The 26,991-nt window shown below is 39.3% G+C and overlaps 1 protein-coding gene across 1 annotated transcript; it reads right to left on the bottom strand.

The window, feature by feature from the left end:
- Nucleotide 1: 1 nt before the first annotated feature.
- On the bottom strand, nt 2-25,839 carry DHX32 (DEAH-box helicase 32 (putative)). The gene is made up of 11 exons (XM_064464373.1): nt 25,287-25,839; nt 22,420-22,613; nt 20,631-21,003; nt 17,732-17,977; nt 15,390-15,489; nt 15,093-15,251; nt 5,290-5,481; nt 4,018-4,167; nt 2,743-2,933; nt 1,693-1,874; nt 2-422 (listed from the first exon to the last, which is right to left on the bottom strand). The coding sequence occupies exons 1-11, from the start codon at nt 25,626-25,628 to the stop codon at nt 230-232; spliced, it is 2,322 nt and encodes a 773-aa protein (XP_064320443.1). The 5' UTR covers nt 25,629-25,839; the 3' UTR covers nt 2-229.
- Between the last annotated feature and the right edge of the window lie 1,152 nt (nt 25,840-26,991).

Genomic DNA, 26,991 nt, shown 5'->3' on the forward strand with positions numbered 1-26,991 from the left:
CTTGAAGATCTGCTCAATATGTTTATAATCAAACCTAAATCGTACATTTTTGTTACAAGACAATGCATGCAACTCCTTTTGTTAAGAAAAGCACTTTTTCTGTATGTTTCTTCTGTTAAATACATTTATGTCAAAACTTCGAAATAATTACATGGGTTAAGATGAGGATGTTTATTGTATGGACTGTTTTTATTTATATTTGTCCAATATATGATAGTTCACTCTAAAATTACTGAATAATGCATCTTTGTTCAGTGGGATTTTGGGGAAATTTTTCATTTTCTTTGCTGTCATTGTTAGTTTTCTGTTCCTCCTTCATGGTTGAAACAGGTGACAAGTGATTGATCAGTTCCTGCAGAATATCCTTACTTTCACTAGGAGGAAGATTGCTAAAATAGTACTGAGGTACCAGCTCCACGAATCTGGTGAGGAAATAAGACAAAATATTATTAATTTATTTAATTGAGTTTTGAAATGTTTGAATAGGTATTTCCAGGCTTGTACAAAAGACACCAGCAACATGCTGACTGCATGCAGATACAAAGTTGGTATTTCAACTCAAAACCAAAACTCTCTGCAAGATGCAGTAGCAGTTTGTGCTTTCAGTAGACTTGCACTTAATGTGCTCAGTCTACCCTTCAGGTGATTGTCAGTCTGTTCTCAATGCCGCAGATTGCATTAAATAGTAATTTTTCTGGATTTGAACATACTTTTGGTTCAATAAAAGTATGAAAAAGGCTTTCTTATAAACATTGAAAATTGAAAAGATAGAACAGTGAAATATATATTCTGGGTGTAGAGATTTTTGCAGAAGGAAGACTAGACTTTTCTTGAATCCATAAACAGTTTATATGGGGTGATTTTGCTGGCTGGGTACATCAAACATGTCGAGAAAAAGGTTTGCTGGAAAATAGCTTTTCAGGGAACAAAGAAATTTCCAGCTAGATTAATCTCACTACACCACTGTGTTAACTCTTCCTTGATTTTTTTTCCTATATATTTTACTGTGTAAGAAACTTCTGTTACTTGTAAGGTGTTTTTTCAATGGATGAATTGGTTACAGTTACAGTGGCAGACATTGAGACTTACTTCAGTACCGGAACAGGTCAGCACACGTTAGGAAATACAAAAGGCTGACTTAAGTGATGTTTTGTTTTGCATGAAAACAAGAGCAAGGGTATGAGATCGCAGTTCTTCCCTTTACTTATAGTTCTGAGCTCTAATTCAGTGAGTGTTCTGAAGGAAAATGGAGAAAAGCAAAGCTACACGTGGTGACAGAACAATACTGGCAACAAAGAAATTAGATTTATTCGCATATATACACTGGTGAATATGAAAAATGTGAGAAAACACCAATTTCTTCACCCTTCCAGTGATGCCAACTCTAGGTATGAAGACTGTCCTTTTCTCTTATGCCAATTTTACTGATTTTCTTTGGTTTTGGTTTTGTTGTTGTTGTAAACCAACATCCCTACCTAGAGTGAATCAGTTATGCTTGGAAGGTTTTCTCAATAGAACCAGAAGATAGCTATTTTTATGACCGAGATAAAGGAAACGGAGAAGGTGACCGGAGTTGACCTCTCCAAGCATCGCTCTCAACATACACACACACCCTCACCCTGTCTGCGATTTAAGTTACGCTTTTGTGGTAGAGGTGTGAGTGAAGAAACAGTTTCACCATTGTTAACTTACAGATCGGGCGATATCTCGGAGACGACTCTGATGGAATTGTCTTCCGATACACTGAACTCATGGAATAAAACCCACTCAGGAATCTTTCTGGTGTTGTAATATGATGAGAAAGAATGAAGCTGGGCCACTTGTCTGTGTGTTAACATTAAGTAGTTACCTGAGCCATCCACATCACGAGCAATCTAAAAAAAATGCAAAGAGTTATCCATTACTTAATTGAATGTAAAAGATGCATAGATCAGGTTTGCCTATTGTATTAAAACCAGGAATTAAACTTGATACTTGCAACTGGAGAGCTTAAACCTCTTCCCAGATTTCTGTGGGAAAGCTAGGGGCTGGGTACTCTGAAATGAGGCTTAGAGGTAAAGAAAATGTTGATCTGTACATTTGAAGGAAGCTGCAACAGAGGAGGGCAGGCTTATACAGTCAATATCTGAACTTGGTGGTGGGCTTTGAAGGGTCTGTGTGAAAACAGATGTGTTCTTAAAGAACTCTAAGACTTTACGGTATGATGTGTGGCCAGGCACTTGAAGTAGTCTAGTTTGCAGGGGTCATTCTTGTATTCAGGTGGAACATAGTGATGCAGAGGAAAGCATGTTTTCAAGTGGGAATAAATTAATCTTTCTTGTTTATGTTTACAATCGCACTTAGAGTACCTCATGTAGTTGAGATGAAGAAAGCTGTATATTGTATATATCTAAACATCCTCAACTAGTCAATTCTCTGTTTCCAGGGTACTTTCACAAAAACATCTTCAAAAAGGAAACAATGTCTCAGAATATTACAAGTTAAAGAGTTTCCTGAGGTAAAAGGGTTCTTTGAGTGAAAGGCATATTGACAACTTTCCTCTCGCAGTGAAGTGTGTGGACTTCATGCTGTGATAGCTGAACCCCAGAAAGAAGATTGGTATTGATGGAAGTGTTTGACACACTGTGGAAAAATGGCTTTTACCCTTTCTAATGATCAAAAGATTTCACTACTTGAGTTCTCTGGAAACATTTTATATAAATTAACAATGCAGTAAGATGAAATCACAATATTTTTCCTTACGTGCATAAAGTAACCAGATAAGAGAGACTTCTTAATGCTTAGTATATTTTTTTTTGATCCAAAGTCTGGTTCTGAAATGGGAAGTTCAAGACGCTTCATAATCTCTGCTAGTTCGGCTCTGATAATTTCTGCCATCCTCAGTGCAGAACATCTTAGAAAATAATCACGACACCATTTCTCGTTACTGTAGTCTGTGGAGGAAAAAAACAGTATTTTGGCTTAAAGCAAAATCTTACTGATGGGTGCTATAGGCAGATATGGCTCTGTAAAATGCGCTTTGACTAGTGCAATAGATTAAAAACATTTTGGAGTGAGTAGCTGTGTCAGAGCTGTCCAAAATTCTGGTAACAAGACCCATACGGACAACTTAGGCTCATAGATCTTGCTTGTAAAGTGAGTGGGCAATGCTTGATTTCCTTACTTAGTTTTATGGCATTTTAGCCATATTTTTTGAATAAAAAATACTCAAAATCCCTTACTTGGTTTGTAAAAAGTAATAGCTTCAAATAGAGTGAATAGCAACTCTGTTTTCAGACTTTCTGGCTTCAGGCCCAGGTATGGCACTGAAATCACGTTTGTAGTGCTGTTGATGATCCCGCATGCTGGTGAAGGACAGGATCTCTTGGGCCTCTCAGCCTGACTGAACGGGAAGCAGTCCTGCTGCCCTGTCCTAAGTTCTTACTTAGTGTATGCAAATCTGTCTCTCCAGTGCCGAAGTACTGGACTCGGGCTAAACGAACCCGAGCAAGATGTCTGAATATAGGTGAAACACCGTGAAGAGATTCCTGGCTTTTATTTGGTTTCCTGTAAACATGAACTTCACTACTTTCCATTTTTTCCCTCAAACTTTCCCTTTACTTGACAGCTGTCAGATAAACAGCAGAATTGTTGGGTTGCTGGGGGAATCAAGTCCCTTTTCAACTGTGTTTATGTTATTTCACATCTTAAACCTGGATTATGTGCTCTTACAGGAGGAACCAGCTTTCTGTTTTTGAACAACATCACTTTGAATGACAGTAGCAATAGTGCTGAAGTATTCTTGTTTGATGAGGTGCGCTGTCCTAGGTCACTTTTAATTAGTTAATATACTAAAGCTGATATTCGTTTGTAATGGCTACTGTCTTAGGCTTCCCTTCTCTGCAAATTAGCAATTCTAGAAAGAATCATTCAAAAAAGGTTTATGAATGAAATGCCAAAAATACCTGGGTTTTGGGTTTTGTTTTTTTCCAAATTGGTTACAAAGTGCTTCATTTTGTCTGGTATGGGTACACTTACATTGGCTTGCGGAGTTCGCGCTGGCTTCCTTGAATGCGTTGAAGACATTGATAAGAGTAAAGTGATCTCCTGCGGGGTGTGAGAATTTTCGCCAGCAAGTAAGAGCAATCTCTTCTGTTCCAGGAGGTGCGTGTAAGAAGCAATTAGGAGCTTAGAAAAAAATTAAGCCAGTAGTTATTAAGACACATAGGTGCATGCACAAATACTAACTCCATTGATATTTTTTTTTCCTTTCTCAGAGCCCTTTAATCTTCAATGGTGAACCATTGCTGAAGAATGTGTTTCATTCACTGAGGTTTTATTTATGTGCATGTTCTTTCAACCTCTTGTTCAGTTAATTTGTGCTGTAAATACAAAAGAAGGTGAGAAGCATTCTCATAGAGTGATGCCAAAAATGCTTCATAATGGCATGATCCAATTTATCCAGAATCCAAGCATACGGTTTCTTTATTATAGAAAGAAACTAAATCTATGGATGTAATGTCTTAATTTGCTCATATATGTTTAAATTTGTGCCTTCCAGTACATTCCACATGCCATTTGAAGTTATTCTAGAGTCACCCTCCTCTCAGTTATCCTGAAATCTTTGGTTTTGTGCATCTCTGATGTATTGAGATTTCAAGAGCACCCTTTGCAGAATGAATAAGTTTTAAATACCTGGGTTTATGTGTTGGTTTGAAGCTCTGTCACATCAAATGACAGAAGTTCTATAGTTAACAACCTTCTAATATATATGTTCTTGCTCCAGACTTCACGTGTCCAGCACTTGGGGCCAGCTGCTTTGTCTCACAGTGCTAAATAGGAGCAGCGTGATCCATCAGGACAGAATGGTATGATGTTTACGGTTAGTTTTATAAAATTTTTTAAGTGGAGCAACAGAATCACAGAGTAAATCTTTGTAGGTCAACAGTTCAATGTTTGTGATTAGAACTTCCCCTAATTTGCTGCTTCAGTTTGTAAAGGTACACAAATATGAGATAGGAAAGTTCGTTTTGAAGGGGCGTTCTGTCCAGGCTTTCTGACAAAAGGTTGGAAGTTAATGAGGCATCCGAAGCATGGAATTGGAGTGCTGCTTATGAATTCATTACTTGTGTTTCATTGCTTGGTAAAAGTAAAGGCTTAAACAGCCGAAGATGGTAATTTACCTGAAATAAGCAGGATGTGCATAACAAAAGTTTGCCTTTGGGTTGCCCTTGTGAATAGGTTTGGAAAGAGTCTATGTGGATTTGGCAGGTGGCACAAGCTGTGCGGTAAGACACTATTCATGAGTACCTGTTACCATGGCTGCGATGGTGAGCATTTCATCAACGCACTCAAATTCACATGAAGCCAGAATTGACTTTGACAGTTGTGGATCCAGGGGAAATTCTGACATAATAATTCCAAGTTCAGAAAGGTTCCCATCGTTATCCAGGGCTGCTAGATAATCAAGATCTTCCAAAGCCTGCATCAGGCTTTCAGGAGCTAATAAAAAAGAAAGATAATTCAAATTCTTGAGAATGACTATGTATAAATGAATGCCTGAATTCTCATTATAATATTTCAGTTGTGTGTTTCATACGTGGCAGTGATATAAGTTAGCTTCTATCATTTGGCAACGGGTAAGAAGAAAAAGTAATAAATGAGATGAACAGAAGGCTGAGAACATTCTGGAGGAAGAAAATAAGGGATAACAATTACAGGGCTGCAAATAACTTTTGTTGATCTTTTTTCTGACAGAGCAGTTTTTGTCAAAAGTCTCGGTGCAAGACACTACTCAGCGCTCACTGTGTCTTGACTATGTCAAAAACTTCCACTATTGTCAGTCTTCAGGTAACTTTTTGTTCGTTCTTTTTTTTTAAAGAGGGGTAGTCAAATTTGAGGGGTGTTGAGATGTACACAACAGCTCTAGGAAAGGAAGACAAGCATTTACAGAAGCTGTAGCTGGCTTATCATTCTTGCAGGTATTTGGAGTTCTCTTGAGTGCCTTTTTTTTTTTTTTTAATTGTTATTACTTTTTTTCATAGTTTCTCATGCTGTCAGAAGAAAAATTGGAACATAGTAAAAGAAAATGCCTCCCCAGCAATTGGCTGTACTTTCTTACTGCACAAAATTAAATGTTCAATTTTCCCTTACTGTAGGTTACAACTTCCTTATAGCCTACATAGGTAGGAGTGAGAACAGTGAGGCCGAAAAAATAATGAGTGAATATATGAAAATAATTAGGCTGAGAGACTCATTTTGGGAAAAAAGTAGGAAATAAGTGAATTTGGGCCACACAGCGAGTAGGGAGCATGAGTACGAGATGGCTTGAACAGAGACAAGCGTGAAGGATATAATGAGTTAGAGTTTAGTGTTTGATATGGGGGTCTGACAGTGAAAGCAGAGGAGAACGAAGACTAAGTGATGGGTTTTGTATCTTAGATGTTAGATTCAAGTGGAGGCCTGCCAGGAGCGTTCAGTAGGGAGGTTTGCTCCAGCGTATGTTGAACGCCGAGCTTCCAGGCTAAAGTGTTCCACGTGTGTTTTTTCTGAAGACTGCTGGAGTGTCAACAATTCATTCACTTAATTGTTCAGTTAATTCAGTTTTGATCAATGGCATATTGAGCTTATTCTATGCGGAGTACCTCCAGAAATCATAGGTGTATCTTTCTCATTCACGGATGAGGGTGAATGAAATTGGCAACCCACAAGATCTGAAGACAGAGAAAATGGCTTATACGCACAGATGCAAATATGCCTTTTTCATGAGTTATCATTATATCCCATCAGTTATTTCTCGATAGACCAAAAGATGGCATTTGTAATAGCTCTTCTGAGCCTCTCAGCTGGATGGGAGTAAATAACAAAGGAGTTTGACTTGTTTGTCTCCTTTCTCATTAAGTATCTTGCTGAGTTTCTCCTTTACCATTTTTTTTTCCACTATTTTTCCCTTGCTTTTCTGTATCTGAGGCAGTGGAGGACAGAATCAGCTTATATATAACCTATCCCTTTTACTATAATTGACTGCTTTTTCTTTTGATAGAAAGTGCCAGAAGAACGTGAAGCGTTATTCTGACATTTTATGTTCAGATTTTGAAAAATTTAATGTTTTCTCAGCAATGCTTTATTCTGCTGAAAGAATGGTATAATGAGTTCAGACACTCACAGTTGCAGTGATAAGAAAGCATGTCTGAAAGGACAGGATTAAGCAAATTAGTGCTTAAACAAGAACTTGAGCAGGTCTGAAGGAAATCTGCAGTTGATTCAAGTAGGTCCCTTTGGCAAAACAAGCACGGAAGAGCTTTTTGTGCAACCATGGAGGCCACGGCTCTGGGGCTAGAGGAGGTGCACCTGAAAGCTGAGTAGACGTCAAGCCTACACCCTCCAAAAAGTAGTTGCTAGAGCATGAAAGACATTGGTGGAAATTTGGGCACTCTTGAAGTGTGAAGGTTCTTTCCGGTTGAAACTGTGAATCTGTTTCATTTTAGTTCGTATCTCTGCCTGTACAGCATGAGGGGTTTCTGTCTAGAGAGAACATTTGTTATCCGACATATGAGGTTTAATGGGATAAAAGATGAGCCTTTGCAAAAGCTAAACATCTGAGAAGAAAATACTTAGGAATTTTAAAGAAATTAAAAGCAAGAGCTGATGAAGAATAAGAGCCAGTGACAGGAAATAGGTATCAGCGATTGAAAATACAGGGAGGGTAAAATGGTCATTCAGACATATGGCAATTATTAGAAAATCATGGAAATCTGATTTCCAGAAATCAGCTAAGTAGTTTGTGCTAGAACTTACCAAATATATGGTTATATGGCAGACAATTTCAATCCCCTGATAGCATCAGTAATTTGCATTTTTATGCCCTAGAGTTAGTTGTCTTGAGATTTGTAAGCACAAATTACTTCCCTATCTTCTCTGTTACAAAGAAAAAAAACCCAAGACTCCCTGTGCTAGAAAGGACAAGATCGTAAAGGTAGATTTGAGCAGGTGAAGGAACAGTAAAAACAACAAAAAAGGGAAAATAGAATAGGGCTTTCAGATATGGGCCTGCATTTTGAGGCACAAACTCAATCAATAAAAAGCCATTGTAAGAACAGCAAACAATTTGAGAGTTCTTTATTGTATGGCTTCTATTTAAATAAAAACCATGATAAAACAAAAGTAGTGCAAATGTTCAGAGATGGAAAGCTCTTCTTTAAAGAACAAAAACCTGCATTGTCTTATAATGATTTCTAGCAAGTGTCATTATTTTTAGGGCTGCTTGCCAATGCCAACTACAGCTGCCATCGAGGCAAACCGCGAGGCTTGGTGACGCCACTGCCGCTGTCACGGGAGCAAAGGTAAAAAGCAGCTCTCAAGATATCTCCTGTGCCTTCAGCAAGAAACTGTCACATCCCTGGAAGTTTAAAAGGTATTTCCTTATCTGATATTTTCTCTCCCTTGCCTGTGTCCTTTGGCTACTTAAGACTGGGTTGCTCTGGAGTTGGTTCAGGAAACCTGACCAGTTTTATATAAATACAGATCCTACTCTTGATCATACTTAGGCTTAGTAAAGCAAACGTGTAAAGAAATGTTGTTGTTAGAACTGAAATAATTTATCTGCGAGTTTCAAGCTGATTTAAAATTATATTCTTCATTTCACAGTGTTTTGTAATTTTGACATGAGCAGGCTAAGTTATGTTTCTAAAGGTAGCTGCACCATTAATATTTTCAGTATCACATCCTACGTGGCTGAAATTGAAATGCTTAAGGTGTGATAAAATAAATACAAAAGTATTATTGTTGTTGCATAAGGGAGCAAGTGGTTTAGCGATTTGCCCAAAGTTCTGTAATAAGTGAATATTAGACATGAGAATGAAACGTAAATTTCATTATTTTTAATAGTCCCAATAGTCTTGCTAGATCTTGTTGGGGGTGACCTGCTGGAGAGCAGCTCTGCTGAGAAGGCCCTGGGGGTGCTGGGGGGCAGCGAGGTGACCCTGAGCCAGCACCGGGCCCTTGGGGCCAAGGGGGCCAGCGGTGCCCTGGGGTGCATGGAAAGGAGTGAGGCCAGCAGGGCGAGGGAGGTTCTCCTCCCCCTCTGCTCTGCCCCAGTGAGGCCACACCTGCAGTGCTGCGTCCAGTTCTGGGCCCCCCAGTTCAAGAAGGACACGGAACTGCTCGAGCAAGTCCAGCAGAGAGCTATGATGATGCTCAGGGGGCTGGAGCATCTCCCTTGTGAGGAAAGGCTGAGACACCTGGGTCTGTTCAGCCTGGAGAGGACTGAGGGGGTATCTTATCTGAAGGTTGGATGTCAAGAGTATGGGGCCGGACTCTTTTCAGTGGTGCCCAGCGACAGGCCAAGGGGCAACGGGCACAGGCTGGAACACGGGAAGTTCCCCCTGAACATGAGGACAAACCCCTTCCCTGTGCGGGTGCCAGAGCAGGGGCACAGGCTGCCCAGAGAGGCTGTGGGGTCCCTTCCCTGGAGACATTCACCCCCCGCCTGGACGCAGCCCTGTGCCCCTGCTCTGGGGGTGCCTGCTCATGCAGGGGGTGGGACGGGATGAGATCCAGAGGTGCCTTCCAGCCCCTGCCATTCTGCGATTCAGTGATCTTTTCTTTCCGTGGAAATAACTTACAAAGTTAGAGCTGACACGAATGTCAGGTGAAGGGATATTGTCTTTAAAGAGCTGATTCACTGCCTGGCAAACCACAAGTTTTCCCAGCTTCTGTTAGGCTTAACAGCATGAAGAACTGCCAAAGTAATTACTGCAGGGAGAATAGTTCTGGGGAATGGCGTTTTCTGTTACTGTTTTTTAACATTGCTCCTTGGATAACAAACTGAAGATATGGTGAAACTTAGTGCCAAGTTTTCCTCGAGTTATGCAAAGATTTTTCTTCTGCAAGGACAAGCTTCTGTGTGCAGGTTTCATCTTGATTCTCTTTCTTCCCCTATAACTTCTGAGGCAGGATTTTTTGTGAGTCTCTAATGCTCTGAAGCCACCAATTCTACAACTATTATTTTGAAGTTATAGTTATAATTGATCATTAAAAATTACTTTTGCAAAGTCATACTTTGCAGTCTTTTCATTCCACCTTACGCTGCTGCGTCACTCCTCCAGGCTGGCTGGTTATGAGCCCTACTGTGCATTTCTGCCAGCAGGGCCAGCCAGGACAGGGGCTGACCTGCATTGTCCTGACGTAGATATACCGAGTAATGTCCACACACCAGCATAGCACGGACTGTTTAGAGAAGTCAGTTTTCTATCTGCTTTGTGTCATCCTCAAAGCACATACGTGACTCTGCAACATGTATATCCACAAAGAGTATAATTTAAAGAATATTATATAATGGCATTAAAATATTTTTAATCACTTTGGTTTCTATTGTTACTCTCTAGTAAATGACATGAGAATAGTCCAGCTTTAACAGTACTGGGCCATCACTTCTCATTTAGGATGAGAGGGAATGGCCTTAATTTGCACCAGGGGAGGTTTCATTGGATATTAGGAAAAATGTCTTTATGGACAGGGCGGTCGGGCACTGCCACAGGCTGCCCAGAGAGGTGGGGGAGTCACCATCCCTGGGGATGTTCAAAAACCTGTGTAGACGTGGCACTTGGGGACATGGTTTAGGAGGCCTGCGGGTGTTGGGTTGAGGGTTGGACTTGATGATCCTAGAGGTCTTTTCCAACCTTAATGATTCTATGATTCTATGATTTTGGGGATTCCCTTTGTGTTATTGTCTCCCTATTCTAAGCAATTGGCCACATCCAGTGTGGTATGTGCTCAGTTACTGGGCTACGTATACTGCCCCGACGCTCATTCCTGATGCCTCTTGTCCCATGGGTACGGGACTGCTGCTAAGGGTCAGGTTGCCCAGTCCATACTTTGCTTCCTGTGTTTGTTTGCCATCTCGTCCTTACCTCCTCTGATTAATTTTAGGCTTTTCCACTGATTTGTGCAGTACAGACTATGAAGTACCTGGCCATGTCTATGCTATCAGAAAGCTTTTCATTAGGAGATAGATAATACTATTTAATTGATGAAATTCAGAAATTAAAACATCAAAGAATCAACAAGAGAACTTAGTAAATCTTCCATGAAGTGATCTCTGTTGAGCAGACCTTACATGGCACATTGAGTTTCTGTTTTTCACAGTCTGTTTCTAATGAAAAAATACAGAAACAAATTTTTTCTGAAATGATTTGAAATTATATGCATTTATACAAGTCTTGTCATTATGGCTATTCTAGAAATATATTCTCAGTGGGATTATAATAGCATAGCTCTCAAATGTCATGGTATCCATCACCATCAACAAATATTTTAATCTGAAAATTGTTTATGGTAATTCTGCATGAATGCAGAATCTGCAAACTGCCTACACCTTGGTTTCTTACGGAAATTTTACATGGCTTCATTTTTATTCTCATTTACATAGTTCAGATAAGGATTTTTCCAGTGATTTACAAAAATACCTAATGTCGCTGCAACCTATAGGAAAGGAGTTCTTTTGTCCCACCATATAACACAGTAAAGATCTAGCTGATTAACTGATAAAAATGTAAACACATCCCTATTGTTGTGGCACAGGAATTCAAATAGTGCACTTCAGAACTGCAGTGCCAAATACGTTTTCATATGGCTTATGCGTTCTAAAAAGGGTACCAGTCTGCTGCATTTGCTCATCTCGATTATAGCGTGAATTAAATGCAGCAGCTGTAAGTCTGACATGTTTGTTGCTTTCATAATGCAGTAATGAGTCAGAGTTAATCCAGACTTTTATTTTTCCTCAAAGAGCAGCAGAAAAAAAAAGCTTGTTCACATTGTTGTTGAGCAGAAATAAAATGTTTTACTGATGTAATTTTTGTTTCTTTCCTTATCTGCTATACGTTCTCTATTTCATGTACAGGGAACGGACTGGGAAGCACTTCTCTCTGAATTCTCGCTATGAATTTCGGTGTACTTCTGACTTGTTTGTTCACCAGTTCATGTGCTTACGTTACTCTGCCATCTCAGTGAAAACATTATTTTATTTAGGAGAAATTCACCTTGGGTTAAAAAAAGCTCCAAAGCCTCCATGTGTTTCAATTGCGAAGACAGCTTGAGAATGTTAGCTAGTGGAGGGAGATAGTGCATAGGAAAGCCTGTGGCATGCGGGAGATGCTGAAATGTGTTTTCTCCCTTTACTCAAAGGGAAATCAGTCCAAGAAGGTGAAGAGATGTGGAGTAGTCAAGCCCAGGACAAACCATCCTGGGGAGAAATAGAAAGACTATTTGTGTTTTTAGTATCTGTATACTCTGAACAGTGCTTGATCTGACCGGGTCAAATGAGAGCATACAGAAATACTGCCGTGTCTTTTTGTTTGCTTCTTTATGGGTGGGGCGGGGTTTGGTCCAGCTGATCGTGTGCCAGTTTGGTTGCGGGTAGGCAAATCGGCTTTGTATATGTTGGTAATAGATATGAATGAGAACTGTTATGCCCAGGAGTTATCTTCGGGTCAGAAAAGCCACCCTGCTTGTTTTGTGAGCTTTCTTGCTCATCTGTTTCACTTCAGTCTCAGAGACCCCTCCTCTTCTTCCTCAGCCTTTTTCATCACTTCAGGTTACAGAAGGCTTATGCAATGGAACTGACTGCAGCAAAGATAATGAAGCCTTTCTGGGAAGCAAAAATCTCTTGCTCAAGACAGGATGCTTTCCAGCTCTGATAACTCTTCTCTTTGCCGCCCCTGCAACGCTCTCCTGCAGTACATAACCCAGAAAGGTGTGACATCTATTTGACTTCATGACTAGCAATAAAAAAGCTTCAAGGCTGCCCTTTAACTGGGTACCAGAGGTATTTGGAACTGGGCAGCAAGGACTCCGTGGTGTGACTAGGGTCAGTCTCTGCTTCCGCTGGAGAATGTCGTGCTTCTTCAGCCACTGGAGACGTGTGGCATTGAGTGTGTGTGGCAGGTTGGGGCTCTCTCAGCACAGAATGAGAAAACTTAGCCTTTCACAGGCTGTGATCGTTAACCCAAAGCTCTTGGGAGGATGAAAGGCCCAAAATAAGGGGTTTTTTTGTGCTTGGAAGCTTGACATGTGTTTTGAGTTCTGTAGGTTGGTCTAATACAGTAACTAACTCCCCTCACAACTTTGCTTGTTTCGGTATTCCTATTTCTTTCAGACAAACATATTTCACGCCAGGTGCTTCAAACCGTCCGTATTCTGATAGCGTGAGCTTTATGGTCGTCTCCGGAGAATTGTGGTAGGGATATAACTCAAGTGTTAGTAGGAAAGAGGTACGTTGCCCGCTCAGAAGTGGGGAAAAAGAAAGCCCCAAGGCAAAGAAAGCCAATGTATGATCTATCCTAGGATAAAGGAAGAGCTGTAGTAGACAATTAAAACAACGTTTTGAATGTTTAATTGTGTGGGGCCTTAAGGCGGGAAGGAGACAAGGAAATTGTGCAGACTTTCCCGTCTCCTTTCAGTGGGCCCCTACAGTGTTTGTGGGATATTTTCCTTTGTTCAAACAGTTTGTCTAACATTTCTCACACTGCCTCAGTAATTCCTCAAACTTTTCAATGCCTTGACCTTGCACTATTGATCTAGTTAGCAAAAACTTTTTCATATTTGATGCCTATCCAAGTAAAGCCATGCATTCATCAAATGCCTTTACAATTTTGTCCACGTCAGCAAGATGCTTTCTTCAGCTGCATTATCTCAAAAATACAGGCAAAACTTGGAATTCCTACATCTGTGAAATCCTTAAATGCCTCTAGCATTTCATTCTCTCTGAATACCAAGTGTATGCATTGTGCCTTTAAACCCAAAAATACTGAATGCTTTTCCTAATGTAACTTTACTAATTCATTCTACAGTTCAAGAACAACTTTCTTCATATCTGGTAAAAGCACTGAAATGTTTTAGAATTTATTATTTTTTTAAACTAAAATACTTCCTAAATTTGAGTGGAAGCCAACTGCATTCCATAACCATTTTCCATGAAGGTTTCCTGGATTCCACGCGTGAGGTGACGCTCACAAGGCCAAAATACTGTGATTCTCATCAGTCTTGAATTAGTTACCACTCAGACTGGCAATGTTTTTTTCACATTTCTTTTAGGCATGTTTCTGCTAAACAGACGGACAAGGGAAAAGTGGAATAAATTCTACTCAAAAATTCCACTTACAATCTATCACAATATCCAACAGTGGGAATTAAGCTCTTTATTACTAAGTAATTACAGTGCACAACACATAGAAGACAAGTAATCGTTCTAATTTCTTGTATGTGCATGAGGAAATGGGGCATAATATGAGAATTCTTCCTATTTGCACTAGAAAATTATTATAAATTAAGCTAGGAATAGGTCACATGATCCTCAAACCAGTGAAATCTGTGCTGTTTCCTTCACTCTAATTGGTTTCTAATCGACAGCAGAATTTGCAGTGGTACTTGGGTTTTGTGGTAGGTCAGAACAGAGGAGAATATCGTTCTACAGAAAAAGCCCTAAAATATGAAGTCAGAAAAATAAATTTAAAAAAAGCAACCACTTTCTTCACACTCTTACCTCAAAATTCAGAGTATTCCCTGTCTAGTATTGAAAGTTTATTTGGGTTTATTTTATAAACAATATTGTCCCTAAGTAATAGCTTATTGTAAATTTGAGGTGGGAGATGCTGGAGGATAAGAGGAAAGCTGATTTCCTTCAAATATATCTCCTAGGTAACAACAGTAGTTTATTTGGGTTGTAAACTTTTGATTAAAGGAATATATTTTGTTAGATATCTGTACAATGCCTTGTACAACAGGACACAAATTATCTTTGTGGGTTCCAGGAATATAATATGAAACCTAGGTGAGAAGATATTTGGAATATTGATTTTTTATTTTTTTTTTAATTCCAATTCCATTCAGATACTTTTATGGTCTTTTTCAGAGCAAGCAGTTCATACACAGTACCATTTTTCTACGTGCAACTATTGCACTGTGAACTCTTCTAGCAGGCAAGCGGTAAAAGCAGTGGCAATACTATTTCAAGTATTTCAGTAAAAACCGATACTGTGAATGACAGGACAAAATGGATCTTTAAATGACTGCAAAAACAGTAATAAACATCTGGAAAATTGGTGCATCATCATTACCTGGCCTGCTTATGAAGTCACAGTGTCTGAAGCCTGCTATATCCATCCTCTTCAGGAAGAGAACCATGCTAGTTAGCTTTGATTCTTGTATTTTGGCTGGTAGATGTGGTTTCATTTCTTTGTATGTAAATTCTTCAGGATACAAGCAGAACAGTTTTCCTGGAAGAGATTTCAGGAAAATTACATTTTTTTCCTTTTCTTTTTTCTTTTTTCTTTTTTTTTTTTTTTTTGCATTGCTGCATCAATTCTATTAATAATTTGAGCTAATGGATTTAAATTTTGAGCTAATAATTCTACCTGATGAAGACATGCCCAGAATTTGTTTATGCATCTCTGCTTGACTTTTGCTGATAGGCTGCGTTATAACAGAGTCTGCTCTGATTCTAGGATTGTACACCTTTAAATGAAAGAGATATTAAGCATCAGATAAGTAAGAGAAAACTACAAAAATATTAATGGTATTGATTTTTTTTTGTCTAGGTCATTTTACAGAAAGTGCAGTAACAGTTTTATTTCTTTTTATACTACATATTTCACCAGCTTGGAAATGAGAGCAGTCATCACTTTGATAAATTGACAGACACTTATGTTTTGCAATAACTCTGTAAGTATACTCTAAGAAAAATGTCTTTTTCTGAGGAAATACACCTTACTGAAGCACAAAATATATATCTGTGGTATCATCAAGAAAAGCATCAAAAAAGATTATTTATTTCTTCCAATGACAGAATCCCAATGTTGTCTGATTACATTTTGTTCCATAATTCCAGATTTTTGTCTTATTACTAAAACCTGACATTTTAGTACAGAAGACAAGGACTCTAACAAAGATGTACAATGCCCCATTTTATTTTTTTCCTAATTGTACTTTATTTTGAATAAACTGAGGAGCCAATTTGCTCACTATTCTGACCACCAGATGATGTCCATAAGCTTCTGTAGGATATGGCAAGACGGACAACATCTGGATAAGACAACTTTCTAGTCATGTCACCTGAACTGACCTTGTCTAATTTAAGCAGGGTTTTAATAAAAAAGCCAAAACATCCCTCAGTGCAGGGAACAATTTTTTTTTTCTTCCAGGTAAATTTATTATACATCCCAACTGCAAGATTTATGTGGGATTTTGTTCTGAAAAAAACTTTGACTGTTGCCTCTATGTTCAGCTGACTTTCAGCTGTATGGGTTGAATGTGAATTTGAACTGCTGAGGAATAAATATTAGAGGACTAGACTTCAGCTGTTAGGACAAAATAATTGAACTAAAGAGTGAAAGTTGTGTAACCGATAGGGGTGATTTGATGGCCGTCAGGGCTGTGTTGAAACTGGGCTGTTCCCATCACTTCATATTTCGGATTCACAGAAGTCTGGAAGCACTGAATTTTACTTTGGGCTCCAGATTACCATGGAAGTGAGGTTAATTTCTGCCATCCAAGACAACTGTAGTTTCAGAAATAAGTTGAGTTATGCATGGTCTAATTGAAAACTGCTTTTAGGCTTTTGTTCGTTTCACACAAAAGTATGACAATTTTTTTTACACTTGGCTTGAGGCTGAGTTAGTTTATAACCTCCAAATGAGAACCATTAAAAATGACAGACACAGTTTTTGCAGTGAAAATGAGAGGTACTGGTAGTTCCCAAGCTTTTCCCTGAACTACTCTCAAGGCTAATCAGGATTAATGATCGTCAATGCAAAATTTTATGAACCCTTAACTTCCGTTTTGGTGATTCAATTCTAGGTCATATAAAGAATCTGTATTATATTGCTTCTGTTGCTTGTTACTGGAATATTTATTTCGACTAGCAGAATGCATTGAACAGTTGCAAAGCCTGTAGTGCAGTGCAGCTTTCTAATGCATGTAATGACTTGTTCCTACATAGTCACTCATTCTTTAGGACATCAGTTTTGTATCAATGAAAGAAACAAGAGCCGTGCCTTTGCAGCTGCACTGGTCCTTCCCAGGAAGGGGTAGAAAAAGAGAACTGAGGGCATAATTAGAATGAACTGTCAAAGGTCAAAGATTAATTCAATAAACTGCAGCATTTTGAGGTTCTTAGATGGAAACAGGTATCCAGAAGGAGCACAGGCAGCTTTACAGAGAAGTGGTTCCCTGTGTGAGCGTCCCTTGGCATTGTATGATCTGTGGCACTACGCTGATTACGAAGGCATTACGCGAGGGATGAGGTTCATCTACTACACCAGGTAATCTGCCAATAGGTATCCAAGAACTGTTTGTATTTTGCTCTATCTGTAAGATCCTGAAGACATAATTATGAATGACAGGCCAAAATTAAGGTGAGATGTAGTTTGCAAATGGAGTGTGATTAGTTTGGGGCCCACATGAGTGGCACTTTCAGCTGGGAGTGTTAATCTGGCTTTGGAAACTTGAAAATTTTGTCTTGTGACTGCATTTAGGAAGTAATTGTGTTTTCCTGCTTGGTTTTCCCATGTCTATGAACATTGGTAATTCAAATGGTAAAAACATTCTAGAATCTGACTTATGAAAAATAGAAAAATATTAGATCCTTTAGAAACCATTTGCACCAATCTACTGGCTGCACATTTCCATTCCCCCACCCTGAAAAAAACCTTATGCATAATTCACACATGGAATACTGATTTTGGTTAATTTTACTAACCTTTCTTCTTTCAACACCGACATCAATGACAAAGGTTACATTTTTAATCCAAATCAAAGACTCTCCAAAGCTTGTGGTGAGTAGCACTTTTCTTCTGTATATTTTGCAGCATTTCTGTTTGTCTTGATTTGGCTTGGGAATTAGGTCTTGTTTTGTGGGGTATAAAGGAACTGGGATGAGTTCTCCAAGGTCAGGATTTAAATTAGACTGTTCCTGTCTGATCATTTGGTAAGCTTTTTCAATTTCCTGTAATCAGGAGAAAGTTATTTTTTTTTCCCTCATGAGTATGAAAAACAAATATCAATATTTAATTTTAAAGCAACTTTTTAATTGTAACATGAATTTTAAGTGTATTAAAGTATAGCAACATTTAAATCTTACATGATTAATAAATAAAGGGGAGAAAAAGGGGAAAAGAATTTTGTATGAGAACTGACTGACTGTATCTGCTAACTATAGACCAGGGGAAAGCTGGGCCGTTTTTTGAAATGTCTTTTTCTCCTCTGCAATTTTCAGAATAGTCTTCTCTGGCTTTAATCATATCCAAACCAACCTCCAGGGGAAGATGGACGTGCAAAAGTATAGTATAGGAATTACAAAGCTGAGAAATTATGAAACGGTCCCTGAACTTTTTGTATATAGGACACGTAGGATGTGTCCGCAACAGTCATTTAGTGCCTAAGTTTGGTGCAAATTATCACGGGGGTGGTAATGCTGTGGCAGCTACTCAGGTACCCCGCTGGTGTGCCCCAAATGTTTTCTTTTCTGCTGGAGCCGAAGTTCTGCCCGTGGGTGCCCTGTGTGGCAGCGTCCCCTGGGAACAGCGCTCTGCATGTGCTCGGTGCACCCTGGGGCTGGCAGCAGGGGACCCCCGCTGCTGGCGAAGGTGCGAAGCGCATGGGTGCTCCTGGGCTCAGAACAGATCACAGCAAACCACTGCTCCAGCCCTCCCCAGTCCCTGCTGCCCCGGCCCTGGAAGGGCTAAAGTGGCAGAGCCTCTGTTTGCGTCAGTTGGGAAACTGCTGTTATGTTCTTGGTCCGATCACAATGCGGGAAAAGGTCCTCTCTGCTTCAGCTTAATTGTTATGTTTGAGAATCTATAAGTGTTGTAAAGGTTTGTATTGGGGTTTTTCCCCCTGCAATGATTAATAAGCTCTATGAAGACTTAATAAAGTCAATAAAATGTCCCTAAGCTGCATTAATGGAACATCACCTTTAAAACAGTCCACAAATTCAGAGGTCAAATATAAATTGTAAAAGGGTTCTTTTTTATGTTGTTTGACTTTTTTAAAAAAATATAATTTGTGTTATGAATTATTTTTTAAATTTATACAAAAATAATTCATAGACTTGTTCAGTTCAAAAAGGATTTTGTTTTTTAAAAGCGTATTTATGAGCAAATATTTTTCAAAACCAGATTGAGTTTCTATTGGAGAGTGCCACTACGTTCATAGCAGTTATAGGTTGAAAGTATTCTATAAAAATTCTTACAAAGATATGACAGTGGCATCTAATAGCAAGGCTGGCACTAAGACAACACATAAATCTTAATGTTCTTAGTTTGTTCCTATTTTTGTTCCATTTAGAAGACAGTTGAGTGCTAGGGAACAGTGAGCCATTAGCAATGTGAACCTTTAAATCAGAGTTAAGCAAAATGCACGAGATGTGAACTGTGTGGTAACAGTTCATAACGATGTTCTGTTCATCGTGACAGAGAGCACCAGGTAATCTCTTCTCGGCAACAAAGAAATTATTATTTTAGTATTGTGGGGGACTTGCCCTTCAAAAATAACTTAAACAGAAATAAATCTTGGGCCCCAGTCTTTTGAGATGGGAAGACTATGAGTTTTTTCTCTACCATTACCTATTGTAAATAAGGGAACTGATACAGAAAATTAATCAGTTCATAATTTCTGAAATTTGTGCCCATAAAGCTTACAACTGATTATTAACGTTATTAAAAGTGTTACATGTCCATCCCCCTTTTACACTGAAAAGCATAGTTTATGAAAAGGATAGTTTATGGTAATTTATCTTTGCATGTGAAAAGTCATTATCTCCTGGAGCTACTACCGTGAATTCATTGTTCTAAAGCAGATTTAATGATACAAAGTGGAAGATTGAAGATCTCTATCAGGAAATTAATAATGGTAATAATTTATAATAATAATTTATAATATTTTCAAGTCTTAAAATGTTTATTTGATGGCAGTTTGCTTTGACAGCTGTAAAGCACTGTGAAATTTTTCTGAGAAGGACATGACCATGCAATCCTGGCAGCAGTGAATTCAGGGCATCTCCGCTGCCTTCAGGGATTCAAAGTTGCCTCTATTTAGAACAGCCAGGCCCGTGGTGGTTCCTGGATTACCATTGCACCTCCAGAGAGATATCTGCCTCCTGCTATTGTGTACGCAAATGGTTTGGAAGTTTGCAGCGGTAAAGGAGAATGCAAATGGAAAGACCTTGTAAGCAGGTTTAAGATAAAAACGTTCATGTGAAGCAGGACATTTATGCAAACTGGACGTGTGTCCGTTCCTGCAAAGGAGGGATACCACAAAGCGTGATACAGTGTATTAACTCCCTGCATCCATGGCCCTTGTCCCCGTATGCTGCCTTTGCTACTTTTTGCATCACACAGAAGGTTGATGGCTTTTCTTTAAGCCTACAGAAAATCTGATCATTCCTGGTATTAGTTTATGCTGTGTGGGTATATATATATAAAATACAGCATTATGTATACCATAACTTCTTTGTAGGAAAAAACTGAATCGATAAAAACTGTTGGCAATCTCCAGCGTCTTATATACTGGCAACAACATATTTGTAGGTCATATAAAAACACAGATGTGAATTGTTTCTTGACTAAAATCAGAAATATTGAAATCTGTTAATAACTTACTTGTTCACATGCCAGAAAGATCACAATGTCACCCTTCTCTTTTGTATGGTGTATCTCAAAGAGCAGTCTCAGTGCAGACAGAAAGTGGTCTTTCTGAGCGCTGCAAGAGTACACAACCTCTACGTGGTGTTTGTTTCCCACCCTTATGAAGGGGACGCTGCCGTAATAATTCTGCAGTTTGCTGGACATATGAGGTGCAGTGAGTATTACCAGCCTCAGCTCTGGTCTTGATTTCAAGACATCTTTAAGAAGGCCAAGTAATGCATCTGTTGCAACTGTTCTTTCATGCACATCATCCAAGATGATAACACCGTAATAGCTCAGAAGAGGCGCAGACATCATTTCCCTTTGTAGCATATCATCTGTACAGTATCTGCAACAGACAAACGGAAAACTCTACAATATCCAGATTTGGTTGTAAGAAATTCATTCAGGGTCTTGGGGACGGCTTGGTTCTTTCTGTTCTAACAAGAAAGATTTGATAAGAACAGAGAGTCTATTTTGTAGATGGTATCACAGTTTCAACTAGCTGTTTAAATCCTCCTTTAAGTAGCTAGAAACTCAGTATAATTCAATGACGTTAAGTGGCACTGTGGTTGAGAGGATGCTCTAGGCAAAAGAAGAAATACTTCTGCCCTAAAATCATAACTTATATTTCATCTTCCAAACTATCTAAGCATATTGCATGCCATAACCTTAGCTCATGCCTGAGCTAAGAGCTGATAATTTTAGGTGAGGAAAAGGTGTACCCACGCGCTTGAGGCCGTGCCAGAACTGAGATGAGAGATTAATTCATACCATAAGGCCCTCCTCACTTTTCTCCTTATTATTGCTGCCACTGGCAGTATTTTTAAAAGGATATTATTTTTTGCTGTGTTGCTCAGCAGAACTTTGAATTCTTGAATCAGGTTTTGATGTGTGAGAGGATAGGATTCATCTCCCCTTCACATCTGGAGCAGCTGCAGGAAGATGTGCTGCAGGACGAAGTTTACAGAGTTCTCCATGAAAGAGAGAGGACACACAAAGGAAGGGCAGTTGAACTTGGTTTTCAGAAGTGGTGACTATGCTCTTCTCTGCGGGAAATCAATGGCTGGGAAAAAGGCTTATGATCTAGATTGTATACGTTGTGCCTGCTATTTTAAGGAACCAGAGAAAATAACTCTCCTAACTTTCAGAGAGATTCCAAGTCTGAATCCTTGTGTTGCTGCTGTCACCTGCCTGTATTTAAGGCATTAAGTGCCTAAAGGCTTTTTTCTCTTGTTACTGAATATACCCTTTTCTAGCCACAATTTTTGATTGCTTTTGAATTCCAGCTTTACTTTGTGATAGGTTATCCCATGTCCTCTTACGGTAATGAACACTCCTGTACTGGAAAGCAGAGAAGGAAAAAGTAGAATGATATGGAAGTTACTAAGGTGCTTGATGAAGTTTTGCAGAGACAGTAGCCTTGCCCTCTTAAATCTCTGCTACAATTTAGCACAGAATACCTCCTTCAAGCCTTTTACAGCTTATTGATTAATCACAAAATCTCCAGCATCTGCATTTTAAATTATTACGCACAACTCTCTATAGAGCAGTGTTGGGGTGGGTTTTTTTTGTTTTCATACTGTATGTAAAAATCTTTTGCAACTATGGCACCGCTCCCCCACGGTGGTTGCGTTACCTGTCCTGACCAGGTCAGTGCAACGAAGAGCCCAAGGACTGGAGTGCTGACCATTGCAGTTTAGCGCTTGCAGAGAGCTGTAAGCTACGTGTTAGTTTGAAGGCATTAAAAACCAAACACACAAACCTCAGGACAGTTTCTGTTGTACAGCAGCTTTCGAATGGGACGAAATACCCCACTTCGTGGCCAACGTTGACATCCATTTCGTCAGCTACGCGCAGCGCCAGCCACACCGCCGTCTGCTTGTGGACCTGGGTGCATACGACCACACCGTGTTGGTAGTGGACAGAAAGGCAATGCTCAGCACACCACTGAGGGATCTGTAAGTAAATAAGAAAACAGATGCATTTGGTATTTAACATGTTTAGCAGAGACTGTAATGTGAAAGAAGTAGGCAGTGGGGAAGAGCGAAATCACCCTGAGCACCCGCTGCTTACTCTGTGCCTGAGTACTGACGGATGAGCTGCACTTGACACAGAAATTATCTGCCTGGATAAATGTCAAGATGTTGGATCTCTTAAGAGTTCTAGTGGCACAGGCTAGAAGGTTTAACTGGGAATTTCTCAACTGGCCTCAGATTAGTTTGAATATATTGCACAAGGGATAGAGCTGGCCTCTGGGGAGCCGGTAACACCCGCGGTGTCATTCTTAAGCATCTCCTGATTGATCCAACAGTGTTAGTGCAGATGTTGTCGGGAGCTTCTCAGCTGGCTCAGCAGTAAACTGCCCCTGCTGTGCCAGATTGAGGTGCTTGACGTAAGAAACGTCCCAGGAAGAAGAGGATTTTGAGCTGACAAACGCCACAGTAAACAGATGTAATTTTGGATTAATTACTCTGTAAGCAAAGATAACTGAAGCTGAACTACTCCAGAAACTTATGCAGTAGCTGTCTAATTTATATATTTACAGTACAAAATCAACATTAGAAAATATTAATGTGTTATTGTAATGAGAAAGTAAAATTACATTATGAATATTATTTTAGTGAAAATATTAGGTTTCATATCCTTTACTTAATCAACATATAAACTAGGATCATCAGCCACATATCATTTATTTCTGTTTTGTTATTTATGTTTCTGAAAATGTTTAAAAAATAGCCATTAAAAAATGTGTTACATCTTATTAATCTTGTTCAAGGACAATTTAAAAGGTTAATAGTTTTTAGAAAGTACTTTATTATTATACAAAGTTTGTTTTGTATAAATTACAGTCAATAACAAGGGGAAAAGACTTTGCACTCCAAAAAATATTCCAGGCAGCAGGTGGGTGTGTATCGTTTTTATAGGGACATGGGAACTTTCAATGAGAAGTATGATGTCTCTACTTCAATACGTGATCTCTAGCAGTGTCCAGCATCGAAGTGGCTGGCAGATATGAGATGCTCTGCAACAGTAATTATCCTACAGCTTTACCTGCAGGGAAGTCTTCTGCTGATCCCACTCATAAACAAACATGTTTTGGCTTATAACACTTGCTTGAAAATTCTTCTCTGCTTATTGTGGGAACAGACCTAGGTTGTTACATGTCATTATGACAGAATTTGGTAGTCTTGGTGGATATTTATGTGTCAGCAGAGGTCTTGGCTTCAGTGATGTCTTTTAACATGATTTCTGCAAAATAATTATGTATTCTTGGAAAATGCATTTGCTCTTGGCTGAAGTGAGGGAAAGACCCATTACTTCTCCATGAGAAACAGCCCTACTGCTTTCAATCCTTCGTTCCCTGAGAACTTTTTCACCTTCTCCTGTGACCTGCCTGCAAATTCGCTGTATTTCTTTCCTGATATAATCAGGACCAAAACATGCTTTCCAAGTAAGAATATGCATTGAATCCAACATAGGCATTGCAGAGTCTACCACTTCCACAGGGCATTCAGTGTGATGATGGACAAAAAGAGGATTAAATGACAAGTTTAGTCGATATTAGGGAGGAGGCAATAACATTTTCCAGTGGAAAAAAATAGTGGCCAGCCAAACGTAGAAGGAATGATTTATTTGTAAAATACTAAAGCAATCTGAAGTAAGTCCTAAAGTATTTTACACTTAGCCTTGGCCTTTTGAAGACGGTAGAAATACACCTGTAATTTCAGCAGGGAAGGATTTTAGCTGATACATTCTGGAGTACATTTTAAAGTATATGGTGGACAGTTTTTCAAGGTGAGATGTGATTTTGTGATACACAAACAAAGCAATACTTTACAGTGCATGTACTCATAGATAGAAGAAAATTATATACAGTTTTTTTCCAAGGTTATGTGTATAGTTCATTCTGATTTTTAAACTATAACAGTTAATGCATGGGGTCTTCAGTGTTCAGAAAGGGCTTGATTTTTTAAATTCAGTATTTAGTACAAAAAAAAGTTGTAGCTTGACAGTTTTGTTAGTTATTTGTGACACACTGTCAGTGCTTCAGTGCTCAACTTACTCTGAAATCCAAAAGACATCATCAACCAATTGAAAATGGCTTGTAATGGACAAAGGTAAAGTAAGTGTCAACTGTCTGTGAATATTTGAAGAAAGTTATTTAAATGTATGCGTTTATATATTTTACATCTATATCTGACTGCATTAATCTTTTGTCACCTTCTATATTTCACTTTCCCTCTCTGACCCTAATACCTCAGATTACAATAGGTGGCTGCACTTCTGTTTCTGCACTGAGAACTGCTAAACTCAGTACAGCTACGTGTGCGTGCACCGCGCTGAACTCCTCAGAACTGGGGGTTACGGTATTGCAGCAGCGCACAGCACTCGGCGTAGCAAGTCCGCTGCTACCAGAAACCAGATACTAGTGTAATGTAAATCTGGATATGGATGTGCCTAATATAAAGAAAGGGCTACAGCAGTCAATTGTAAATTCATTGCAAAAAGCTTTTTCTGTTTTAAAAATATGTAATATTAGTAAAATAATAATACTAACTCTGAAAATAATACAACATTAAATGTTCTAAAAATAATTTAAACCACCCCAACGTAGTCTGTTGTACTGACCTGGGTGCTCTTGCCAGTTTTAGCATCTCCTGACACAATCACAATTTGATTACGAAGCAAACTTTCCATAAAAGTACGTTTCTCTTTCCATACTGGAAGTTCTTCTCTTTCTTTCATAAGTTTATAATAACGGGAAGAGTAAGGTAAGCCATCGAAAGGATTAAGCTCTAAATCTTCTCCGCATACTAGTATTTCCTCTTCATCACCGTCGCTGCAGTCAAGTAACTCTGAAATGCAGTGGCTCTCTGGAGAAAAGGTTAAAAACTCCATTTTTCTTACATATATTTTTTCCCAGCAACAGCACATTAGTAATGGAAGGAGTCCTTTGTATTGATTGATCATTCAGGCCCCCTTACCCCGAGGAAATACATTTCTGCTTGCTTCAGGATTAGTACTTCCCAGCTCTTCAGTTTAAAAGTTCAGTCTTGGGGTCCAGCTGCCTTCTTTGTGGTCTGTCACACTTCAAGTGGTTTAATAACCCAGGTGAGCCTCGAGAAAAGATATATTTTTAAAAAATCATCCCAACTCTTCAAAACAGAGATGATTAAACCAGAAGATGTTAAACAGAAGCTGAGTAGCTTTTGCACTTTAGTAGTATGTTAAAGTCAGACCATGAGCACCCGCCAGCGTGTTCGCTCGTGCTCCTGTCTGCGGCTGCTCGGCCAGGCTGGAGAATAATTGGGCAAGAGCACGCTGAGCCTGACCTTTATGGCTCCCGCCTGTGCCCCGGCTGCCGTGAATAGGAGGCTCCGGGGCGATTATTGTGATTGCAGAGGTGGTCATGTGGCCGGCTAATCCCGGCACAATGGGGTTCACCCCCGGGTGCAGCAAAAACAGCGCGGGGGCTGCGCGCGTGCCGTTACCGGGAGGTAACTGCTGCGTGAAAGTGTCCGTCGCAAAGAGCCAGTGCTTTTATTTTATGTTGTTTGCAGTATTTTAGAAAGTCTGAGTAGTAAAGAGGCATTTTATGTACTCTGTGTATTAACTCTACTTGGAAAACTTTCAAGGCTTCAACAGCCTTTGCAGTAATTAAAAACCTAAAATATACTTAACACGTTAAAAAAAAGCAGAGAGATGCCAATTCTAATCCTTCAAGGGCACCAGATGCGGCCTTGGAAGATGGGGGAAGAACAGATTACTGACATAAAGTAACTCCAACTCTTAGGATTCAAAAGTAGCAAAATAGAGCCTCCTAATCTTGACTGATCTGTACTGTAAGAGAAATATTAAATAACATTTTTTATTTTAGTTCCAGAGGCAAGTCTCCTGTTGAACAATGATACTGATAATGTCTTGATGAACGGACTATGAGCACAATGCCTGTGTGCTTTTTCTATATCGAGCTGCTTCTGTGCTAAGTAATATAATAAAGGTTATTGCCTCTTCTTACAAATTTTTCTTGTTTCGTACCTTCAGACCGTACCGGCTACAGTGCTATTAATGCATTCTCTGATGACAGCACCATAGAAAAGCAACAAAGAGAAGTAGGAGAAAATCTTTTGTTCAGCAGTCTGAATATCTCAATCCAAATGAGAGAAGTTTAATTATATGCTGCTCACAAAACAGACTGATCATCGGCACTGAGAGGGGCTCCAGCAAAGGCTGACAGGCTGCCCAGGCTGAGGGCCAAAACCAAACGTGGTCTTCTGGAGGAGCGTCTCTGAAAGGCAGAAGGCCCAGGTAGGTGATTTATCTGCCCACTCTC

This window comes from Phalacrocorax carbo, chromosome 12 (assembly GCF_963921805.1).
Source record: "Phalacrocorax carbo chromosome 12, bPhaCar2.1, whole genome shotgun sequence".
Taxonomy (NCBI): domain Eukaryota; kingdom Metazoa; phylum Chordata; class Aves; order Suliformes; family Phalacrocoracidae; genus Phalacrocorax; species Phalacrocorax carbo.

Excerpts from the sequence above, each read along its gene's own strand:
- DHX32 (XM_064464373.1), bottom strand. The coding sequence starts at position 25,628 with ATGATCAATCAATACAAAGGACTCCTTCCATTACTAATGTGCTGTTGC. Across the intron at positions 17,978-20,630 it reads TCTTTCTGGCATGTGAACAA|GAAATTGAAAAAGCTTACCA; the intron begins GTAAGTTATTAA and ends TCCTGATTACAG. Across the intron at positions 423-1,692 it reads TCCGAGATATCGCCCGATCT|ATTCGTGGAGCTGGTACCTC; the intron begins GTAAGTTAACAA and ends TTTCCTCACCAG.